Raw genomic sequence first — 10,623 nt, 5'->3', positions numbered from 1 at the left:
AACAGTACTGTACAAGGCTTTATATCCCAAAGAAAATAACTTACTTGTCCCTGTTATAGGGACATGTGTTATCCCTGTTAGAGAGAGAGAGGAAGAGAGAAAGTGAGAGAGAGAAAGAAAGTGAGAGAAAGAGAAGAAGAGAGATAGAGAGAGAAGGGGGGGAGGGATAACAGCTGGCGCACCCCCCCGTTGCAGATAAGTTCTTCTCTATCCCAAATGTAGATATCCTCAACACTCAACAGAAACAACTTGTTAAGCATTTTAAAGAGGGTCCTCCTCACCAACTAGCATGTTGTTTCATTCCAAATGTTTTTGGTTTTGCAATATTCTTTCAAATGATGCATTTAAACTCATTACTTCCACAATTTTTGACTATAATGAGGGTAGGGTTCTTGATTGACTTACATTTACCCCTTTTTCAATCACGGAGCGAGCATATTCCAATGAATGGGTCTCTTTCAAAGTATGGGAGGGGATTTGGCTTTAATACATGCTCCAAAAAAAGTGAACCCGTTTATATTGTTTTTCAGTATTTTTCTTACTTTTTCATTGTATTTACTGGTTTAACCTCGGAAAAAAAAAAATTTTCCTCTCCTCCAATTGCGATTTGAAACCAAATCCATTGAAAATAAATACATAAACAAATAAATCACTTTATATGTATTTATTTTCTCATTAATCAAATGCTCCTAAAAGAAAAAGTCAATTTGCTTGTGTTTTCAGATAAAACTATGCCATTGTTGCATGTGAAAACATATGATATGTGATATAAAATTCTTTAAAGAAAAAAAAATCATGTATAAAACAATAAAAATTCTATTCAAAATCCAAAATTATTATTTTTATATATTTTGTTGGATAAAGAACTTGAACTTTGGGCAGACCTCATAAAAGAAATATTCCTACTCATGAGTGTACCATGAAGCCACCATTTAAATATTTGTTGATATGAAAGATATAAAAAATGGGGAATATCAGAAGTAGGAAAAATGGAAAATGTATATTTTGAATTTTTGATCTGATATGCAAATGTGCTCGATGTGAGGTGGACACGTGTCGTGGCACTATTGGCTGTTATGGATTTAATGCCTTTTAGCCGTGCCTAGCACACAGCTTTGGATTTAAGTAGTGCTTTTGGCTGTGCGTTGGGCCGTCCCTCAACTAAAACGAATTACCCTCAAGTATTGTATCTATTAACCAGACTACCCTTTCCTTTTTGGTTCATTTTTTCTAGCCTTTCTAGCCTTCTAGGTGGTCAAACACAACTTAATAAAGATTACGTTAAAACTAGGTTTTGCCCTTTTGTGGCATCCATGTGATGGGAGAACTGAAAATCTAAGTTTGAAATACCAAATATTTGGGTACCGATAGAAAATGAGATGTGATTGTCATAAGTTATTTTTGTATGTGAGTGTCATTACACGTTTTACATGCATGTAAATGTATTAACAATTAACAGTTGCTCACGCGTAAGCATGAATGATTATAAAAATCAAAATTTTGATTCTATAAAAAAAAGAGGGTTCAACTTCTAAAATTTTAATATTTTTTTATATCCAAAACCAATTCTATGCTTTGTTTTACTATTTTTTTCAAAGAAATCAACCTTTTGCCATGCTTCATTAAAGGTTAATTAGGCCCATAAGATACACAATGAAAATACATCTCATCTCATTAATTTTCAAATTTTGGTAAGGTGAGATTTGATCCTAAATCTTTCACACATAGGTCAAGAGAGTCCACCTGGTACTCTTAACATTCAATCTATTTTATAGAGTTAAAAAAATTTGGTAGGATGCAACCTCCTAGAATTGAATAAAACATGAAAATGTAAAATATATAATGAAAAATAATGAATATTAATAGACATTGGGTAAAAATGGCTTTCAATATGAAAATCATGACATCTTAAGAAAATCAATATGACCGGTACCTATGTCCAAGTGTCACTTTATGGCTACCAAAGAAGATGTCATGTCATTACATGAAACCAATTATTCAAATAAAATAATATTTAAATCATAAATTAAAACGCTTTTATCTTCATGTTTGAATGTCAAGAATGTTAACTATTCATCTTTATGTTCACCTAAAAAATTAGGAGCCAATAATATTTGTGTTAAAAAATTGGATTCATGTCATTTATTGTATATGTTGATTACTATTAAATCGTAACCCAACATGTTTAATTAATTGTGTTGAATGACATTAGTAACTCAACTTAACTATTTATTATATTGTATTCGGATTGAAGTATATATTATGATAAAATATTTAAAACGAACTTTGTTTTATTTTTAAACCATCACAATTGGTCGTGTCATATCTGTATTCATGTAAAATAATGAACAAACCAAACCATTTACTTGATGTTTGACTTCAAATGTATCATCGTTGGACCAAAGTTTATCCCTCAAAAAATGAGGAGAAAAAAAAGAAAAATACATTAGAGGTTGGGGCACGTAAGTAAAAACGTGCAAAAGCAGGGGCATTTCAATTTCCACAGTCACACACCCACCACCCTGACCTTGGCGGAACTCCGCGTCAACTGTGCTTTTGGTTTTGGATTTGTTTTTTGTATGCATGTCAGTGTTAGGAATGGCCATTTGACTCATGAGTGTGTGGGTACCCGCAAGATCTATTCCAATAGGGGATGGGTTTGGAACACTGTTATTGGGTTTGGGGCCTTGGGCTGGGTAGGATTTTTATAAAACCTGTTTAAAGATAAGTGGGTTTGGGTAATACCCATGAGTAACCAAATATATATTAAATCTTTAATATTTAATTTTTTATATTAATTTTTTGTATTAACTTTTTTTTTTTGGCCATAATTTTTTTTGGTATTAACTTAAAGTCTTAAATATACAAAAATCGTTACACAAGTACACAACTGAGGAAAAAAATAAAATTGGCGAGCTCCTCTGCTATTGAACCTTTACTTTCGGCTTAGTTGCTGTGTTTGATTACTGGGAAAATTAAGATTTTCCTAGAAAGTCTGGTGAGCTCTCTCTCTCTCTCTCTCTCTCTCTCTCTCTCTCTCGTTGGCTCTCTTCTTTCGCTTTATTCTTTTGTTTGGTGGCTCAGAAAATCTAAGAAATTGATTTCTGGTGAGCTCTCTCTCTCTCTCTCTCTCTCTCTCTCTTCTCTTTCTCTTCTTCTCTCGCTGGCTCTCTTCTCTCGCTTTATTGTTTTGTTTGGTCGCTGAGAAAATGTAAGAAATTGATGTTTGGTTTTTGCATTCTGTATTTGGCTCAAGCTCTCGAGTATTGCAGCAGTAAAGACCATGCTCTTTATCACGATCTCGAGTATTGCATTCTGTGTTTGATGCTTACAGGGTTTTGTTTGATCAGGTAGTGTGTGCTTTTTGTGGGTTAATGGGTTGGGTTTGGGTATAACCCATTAATCTGGTGGGGCGGGTATGGGTAATACCCACGAAAAGATTAATGCGTTTGGAATGGGTATGGGTTTGTTAAAATTTAAGTGGGATGGGTCTGGATTGCGGGTACCTGCCCGCTGAGTCCGACTCAGTGCGTTGGACTTGAATTTTTTTTTTTCCACCACTTTTTCTATTTTTCTCAGTCTGAGAAAAAGAGAAAGAGGGAAAGGGATTGAAAGCGAAGAAAGCGGTTTCAGCCTTAAGCTCCTGGTTTTTCTTCTCTTTCACACACACACACTCTCTCTTACCCCAAACATTACCAAATCACTCTCATTGCTTCACTCAAAAACCCTAATTGTCACTCAAAATTTCCCCAACTTGCTGCCAGTCTTGACTCCCAGCGCTCCAAGATTTCGCACTTCGGTTTAACATCGGTCAGTTGCTTCTCGCATTTCAACCTTTGTTTTAGTTTTTTTTTTTTGTAATTTTATTTTAATGGGGGTGTTTTTTTTGTTTGTTTATTCTTATGGGACGATCAATTATTTTATACTTCAATTCATGATAATTTGGTGCTGGTTTATTTCTTCTTTCCTATATATATATATATTGTTGATGCAAAAATCCAAACATATATATATATATATATTTTCATCATCATGATCAGAACTGTTCAAGAATCATTGCATTTATTGGGTCTGATTAGAATTTGCTCTAGTAATTTTTCACATTGCATGTAAATTTTACTATCAATGATTAATCTGTTATTATTTTCAATTTATTTGAAACGCACTGATTATGAGGTTCTGTTCTTTTTCCTTAAAATATGGCATTAAGCTTTGGATTGTATTTTACTCAAGAGAATCTTATAAATTTTGTGACTTGCAGAGATCAATGTCTAGGTGACCAATAACATTGCACTAATTCAAAAAGAAGGAAGAGATTTGCTATTATGCGTGTTACTAATATCCTTGTCTTTGTTAATGGTTTCTATTTAGTTATAGCTTATTAAAGTATTAAACTTGATGGGTTGTTTTTGCATGCCCAGTTTTTTTGAACTTAGATTATAATAACATACGGTGTATTCAGTAATCGTAATTTCACTTTTATGCACTTTGGCTGATCTTTTTTGCTGTCTTGTTTTCTCATTCATAAATTGTATGCTGGTGCCTGTACTTTTATCCTTTGTCTGCTATTTGAAAAGATATTTATGTTACCATTGTAGGGTTTACCGCACTTCCAGAAAAATTGGCAGTGCGGTCCTCGCTTTAAGCTGTTATCTTTGAGTTTGTGTCAGTATTTGAATTCAACAATGGCTGGTGAATCGTTGGTGAGTGCAAATGGAAATGGAAACACTCAACCCAATCCCCAGAGGACTTACCAAGTTGTTGTGGCTGCAACCCGGGAAATGGGTATTGGAAAGGATGGGAAACTACCTTGGAGATTGCCTTCTGATCTCAAGTTCTTTAAGGATATCACTGTAACCACATCAGATCCTGGAAAAAAGAATGCAGTTGTAATGGGTAGGAAAACATGGGAGAGCATTCTCCCTGAGTATCGGCCACTACCTGGTCGCCTGAATGTTGTTCTGACTCGTTCTGGGAGTTTTGATATTGCTACTGCAGAGAATGTTGTGATATGTGGAAGCATGGCCTCTGCTTTGGAATTGTTAGCTGCTTCTCCTTACTGTCTGTCAATTGAGAAAGTGTTTCTTATAGGAGGTGGCCAGATATTAAGGTGTGGTCTTGTTGTTGGTTTCTGTATTTCAAACCTTTTTTTAATTTATTTCTTTTCCTTTTATTAACATTTCTGTATCCAGGGAAGCTCTCAATGCGCCTGGCTGTGATGCCATCCACATTACAGAAATAGAGACAAACTTTGAATGTGACACTTTTATCCCCGCAATTGATACCTCTGTATTTCAGCCGTGGTATTCATCCTTTCCCAAGGTGGAGAATAACGTTCGCCATTCCTTCACAACTTTTGTTCGTGTGAGGAGTTCTGCAGTTGAATCCCTTTGTCAGAACAATGATCTAAACTCTAATATTAGGTCAGATTCCATTAACTGTGAGGTAAAGAAGTTCTCTTTCCTCCCCAAGATGATTTTTGAGAGACATGAGGAATACATGTATCTAAGACTGGTTCAAGAAATACTCTCAGATGGCACTTCTAAGGATGATAGGACAGGGACTGGTACTTTATCAAAATTTGGTTGTCAGGTAATGTCCAGCTATTCCAGTTATGTTTCCATTTAACAGTCTCTTGATCAAAAGCTGGTAAGTTATGTTTACTCATTTTCATTGTATCTTCACAGATGCGGTTCAACCTGCGCAGGACTTTTCCGCTTCTAACAACCAAGGCATGTATATGTTTTCCATTAAGATTGTTTTTTTGCCCTCTCAACCTACACTGTGCCACTAAATTTATTCTCTTACATATGCAATTTTTTTTAATTTTTCATTAAATTTATTGAAATTAATTCTCTCTCCAAATGAGGTTTTATTATTAGAGACTAGAATTATTTATCTATTTGAATATATTGATTGACATATACTATGATTATAGAAAGTATTTTGGCGAGGGGTTGTTGAAGAACTTCTATGGTTCATCAGCGGTTCGACAAATGCCAAGGTATTGATATCTTTGTTCACCTTTTGTACTGGTTTGTTTTCCTGGTTTCATATACTTTTACATCATAATAGGACTATAGTGGAGCAAGTTGATTTTATCAATCCAAAGTTGGCATGCTTTTGTGTCCATTTTGCAATAAATTGTTAAAAGTGATGACTTATTCTGATGGTTTCAGTTGAACCATTGTGAATTAAGAGTGGTTGAAGGTGGACATTTTGAAGTTTCATGCATTTTAATCTGTGCTGATTTTACTTAAAAAGATAAAAATTCTATTCATATTTTGGCTTTGCATGAGTATGGGACCATACTCACCTTGCTAGTTTGTAAAGAGAAAGATTTGTGACATAAGCGAGCATTGATTCCCTGTTTCTAAAAGATAAGTTTGTGCAAGGAAGTAGGTTCTTACATGCAGTGCTTATGTTCGATATAATTGGCAGGTCCTTCAGGAGAAAGGCATTCACATATGGGATGGAAATGCATCAAGAGATTACCTTGATAGGCAAGTATTAGACTGCCCACATTTATGTGTATGAGGAGTCTGTTTCTATATTGAAAAAAGAATGATATTTGTATCTGCCATTTCAGTGTTGGTTTAACTGAAAATAAGGAGGGTGACTTGGGGCCAGTATATGGGTTCCAGTGGCGACACTTTGGTGCTAGGTTGGTGAATATCTCTTAAACTTCAGCTTCTAGATTTTTACTTTATGTAATGAAATCTAGCTTCAAATCCACCAATTTCCCTCTCATATAACAGGTATACTGACATGCATGCTGACTACACTGGCCAAGGATTTGATCAATTGTTAGATGTTATTGACAAGATTAAAAATAATCCAGATGATCGGCGAATTATACTCTCAGCGTGGAATCCTTCCGATCTTAAATTGATGGCGCTCCCACCTTGTCACATGTTTGCTCAGGTTTGTCTTGAGATGGTACAGATTATGTTTATCTCTTTTGTTTTAGTACATCCTTCTATCGTGTGTTTGCAGTTCTATGTAGCCAATGGAGAGTTATCATGTCAAATGTATCAGCGCTCTGCTGATATTGGCCTGGGTGTGCCGTTTAACATCGCATCATATGCCCTTCTGACATGCATGATTGCTCATGTTTGTGGTATGCATTCTCTCGAAATATCATATCAGTTTTTAGATAGATCCTTTTAGCTGACACCTTTGTGTTGATTGGCTACCCTGATGGACCTTAATTCTGATGTCTTGTCCTTAGAGTCTGTCCTTAATAGCATTTTATCTTGTGCAGATCTTGTTCCAGGTGATTTCATTCATGTTCTAGGCGATGCTCATGTTTACCGCACTCACATCAGGCCTCTGCAGGAGCAGCTTCAGAAATTGCCCAAGCCTTTTCCAGTAAGTGTACTAATGTTTAACATAAATTATCTTGCTTTGGTTTAGAAATTGTACTTTGCCCTTCTCCCCCTCTCATATTTCCATCGGTTATACGTACTGTTCTTTTCCATCTGCTCACCTCTATTTTAATACAGATTTTGAAGATAAATGCTGAAAAAAAGAATATAGATTCTTTTGTGGCGGCGGATTTCAAACTCATAGGTTATGATCCTCATCAGAAGATAGAAATGAAAATGGCCGTATAGGGCTCTCTCAAATTTTCAGTAGAGAGAGCTCCGATACTTGTCTGTATTTCCAGGCAATGTTTGCTCTTAGTTTTGAGGCAAGTACATGAATATTACATTTTTTTTCTTGTGTGTCGAAGAGTACATATTATTCTCTAACCCTGCTTATAGCTCATTATGCCTTTTCTATTTCAAATAAGTTTGTTTACATAGCTTGGGGCCATAGGGTTTACTTTTGAAACTCTGCACTTCAAATTAGGTGGCAGATTCGATCAGTCTTTATGATTATTGTTGTCTTAGAGAATTCTATGGTGGTATACCTCATGGGGGTGTGAAAGGAGTGGAGGTGCATATATATGTTTGGCTACCATGTGATCTATCTACCTAGGAAATTTGATTTGGGATTTTATTAGAAAAGCTTCTAGTTTCATAAACAAACCGAAAAATGGGAAGTAGAAAAGGGTAGCCCTGATGTAGTACCAGTAGGGTTTTGACAGAGAAGAGATTAGATTAAGGAGATAAGAGAGAAACAGTAAAAAGAGGGAAGAATACTGGGAAGGGATTTAAAGAGAAATTCCAATTTATAATCAATAATCAAGTCTACCTCAAACAAATTACAAAGGGCCCAATTTATAGAGGCAAAAACTATGTGATAATTATAAAACTTAACCTAAGATGTACACTAAAATTCTAGATAAATACCTAGATTATCATAAAAGATGAAATGGATAACTATGAAAATAATGAAAGTGACAAATATGAAGGTAAATAAACAATAATCTCCATTGAGCCATCTGTGTAACATGATTGATAAAAAGGAGTGCTAATTAAATGATCAGCAAAGTTGGAACTAACTTAATTTGTACAAGTTAAATTTTTTTATTCCTCAAATTAGTGTGTGACTGAAGCTTTATTGTCGTGTTTCAGGCGCATGATTTGGAGGTTCATGATGATGTAGAGTTCAATACAAATGAAAGACTGCTAGTTGGATATACTTCAAACTTAGCATTTGTAGTAATTGGGAATCCTTTAGTTCCACATATGGTTGGTGGTTCTAAGGTGATTTAGGATACTTGGTATTTTCTCTTTCCTGCTTTTTGAGCTTGCTTTGCACTTTGTCATATGGGCACAGGCCCAGCACTTTACTATTTTTAAATGACCACAAATACCATATGTAGTGTACTGTTTGTCATAAGAAAACGGAGTTGGATCACATGATTTCTCTTGGCGTGGTTTGGTGGATTATTTTCCTCAAGTTTTTGCTCAAGTTCTCATACAAGTTTAATTACTTTGAGTGATGACTTAGGCACGAACTCTTTGTGCACAAAGGCACACAAATCCATTCTTGACCATATGTTTTTAGTTACAGGATATCTTTACGATGCTTTGGATAAGAAAGGAATTAAAACCTTCATAGATATTGACCTTACAAGAGGAGAAGAAATATCTAGGACGCTTCCCAAAGCAATTCAAGAGTCCATGATTTCCATTATCATATTCTCCGAAAACTTTGCGTCCTCAAAGTGGTGCTTGGATGAACTCGTTGAGATTCTTCATTGTAGAGAATCAAAGCAACAAACAGTTGTACCAATTTTCTACAAGATGGAACCATCAGATATAGATAAAGCACTTGCTGACCATAAAATCAAATTCTAGGATAACGAAGAGAAGGTGCGTGGATGGACAGAAGCTCTTCAACAAGCATCAAAGTTGTCTGGATGGCCTTTCAAGGAGGGGGAGCAAGAGGAATGGAAGTCAACGGCCTGACGGCCTATAATAATTCAGTAATTAATGCTCTAAAGAAGTTAATTAGAATCTCCATTTTGATTCTGTCTTGCAAAGATATTCTAATTCCTTTCATATATGGGTTTGCTCTGCTGCTTCTCAATGCTTGTTCATTTGTTTTTGAATTCCTCGCCACAGTTTTGTTGATTTCAATATCTCATCAAGTGGAGAAGTGATTTTTTTTTTTTTTTTTTCTGAAGCCCACCATTTTTGAGAGAGTAGTGATGCTTCACATTCTTCAACAATTGCAGAAAATGGACATCGTTGACAGAGACACAGAGAGAGAGAGAGAGAGAGAGAGAGAGAGAGAGAGAGAGAGAGAGAGAGAGAGAGAGAGAGAGTAATAGAGGGAGATCGAGATGGAGAGAGAGAAGGGGGAGGGTGGGGTCACGCCGACAGGTAGGGCCTCCGTCGGTGGGTAGGCTGTCGTCGACTGTAGGACTCCTGAGGGGGGTTGGGTTTGTGCGATCCCAGATCTACAAAACTGCATCTTCTTTCTTTTATTTTTTGTTTTTTTTATTAGTTTTAATATTTTTTAGTTTTAATCTATTTTAAATTAATTTTTAGTTTTAATCTTTTTTAAATTTTAAATTTTTTTTAGTTTTAAACTTTTTTAATTTAAATCTTTTTTCGTTTTAATTTTTTTAATAGTAACTTTTTATTTATTTATTTTTAAAATATAAAATAACCAAATTATCTTTCATTTTAACAGAATTTTTAACGAAATTGACGAATTGTTTCACAATAATACAAATTTTAAATATGTATTCTATACTAATATAAACTCAAATACGTGTCTTAAATTAGAATCGACTCCAAAGCACATGTTCTTTTTGAAAAACTTTCCCCAATTGAAAATGTAAAGTGTTTCTATATGTTCTTTTTCCGATTTGAATTTCTGGAAATTTAAAATGTTCACTCTTCATAATTTCGAGGATGGTCATAAATTAACGCGTTTTCATGAGCTCATAATTAAGAAAACTGACTCACTTTTTAAAATTTAGAACATTGATTCTTTATACAACCGAAAACAACTAACCACCCACTTGAAAATTAAAAAAGCATATGTAGAAATAATGGTAGAAATAATGGATTCGTTATTTCTACCACCCACGAGATGTAGATAATATAGCAAGAGACCCACCTACCAATCGTGCCTCATGGATTCGTTATAAGATGTAGAAATAATGTAGAGGCTATTTTTTTGAAGGAAACCCATAACAAATTTATAAATACAACACGT

General features: G+C 34.9%; 1 protein-coding gene across 2 annotated transcripts; it reads left to right on the top strand.

The window, feature by feature from the left end:
• The first annotated feature begins 3,614 nt into the window (after nucleotides 1–3,614).
• LOC147277018 (bifunctional dihydrofolate reductase-thymidylate synthase-like) lies at nucleotides 3,615–8,815 on the top strand. 2 transcript variants are annotated; one of them, XM_086253405.1, is made up of 12 exons: nucleotides 3,616–3,810; nucleotides 4,599–5,110; nucleotides 5,193–5,592; nucleotides 5,688–5,732; nucleotides 5,939–6,004; nucleotides 6,442–6,503; nucleotides 6,590–6,664; nucleotides 6,759–6,924; nucleotides 6,997–7,120; nucleotides 7,265–7,371; nucleotides 7,506–7,693; nucleotides 8,523–8,815. In XM_086253405.1, the coding sequence occupies exons 2-11, from the start codon at nucleotides 4,686–4,688 to the stop codon at nucleotides 7,614–7,616; spliced, it is 1,581 nt and encodes a 526-aa protein (XP_086109531.1). In that variant the 5' UTR covers nucleotides 3,616–3,810; nucleotides 4,599–4,685; the 3' UTR covers nucleotides 7,617–7,693; nucleotides 8,523–8,815. The 2 variants fall into 2 exon arrangements, with proteins under 2 accessions (XP_086109530.1, XP_086109531.1); XM_086253404.1 differs by having other exon boundaries at nucleotides 3,615–3,810; nucleotides 6,759–7,120.
• Nucleotides 8,816–10,623: the final 1,808 nt, after the last annotated feature.

This window comes from Dryas octopetala, chromosome 8 (assembly GCF_963921425.1).
Source record: "Dryas octopetala chromosome 8, drDryOcto1.1, whole genome shotgun sequence".
NCBI lineage: Eukaryota > Viridiplantae > Streptophyta > Magnoliopsida > Rosales > Rosaceae > Dryas > Dryas octopetala.
Note: the sequence above shows the minus strand (reverse complement) of the source record. Positions and strands in the feature narration are given on the sequence as shown.

Excerpts from the sequence above, each read along its gene's own strand:
- LOC147277018 (XM_086253404.1), top strand. The coding sequence starts at position 4,686 with ATGGCTGGTGAATCGTTGGTGAGTGCAAATGGAAATGGAAACACTCAA. Across the intron at positions 5,733-5,938 it reads TTCCGCTTCTAACAACCAAG|AAAGTATTTTGGCGAGGGGT; the intron begins GCATGTATATGT and ends CTATGATTATAG. Across the intron at positions 7,372-7,505 it reads AATTGCCCAAGCCTTTTCCA|ATTTTGAAGATAAATGCTGA; the intron begins GTAAGTGTACTA and ends ATTTTAATACAG.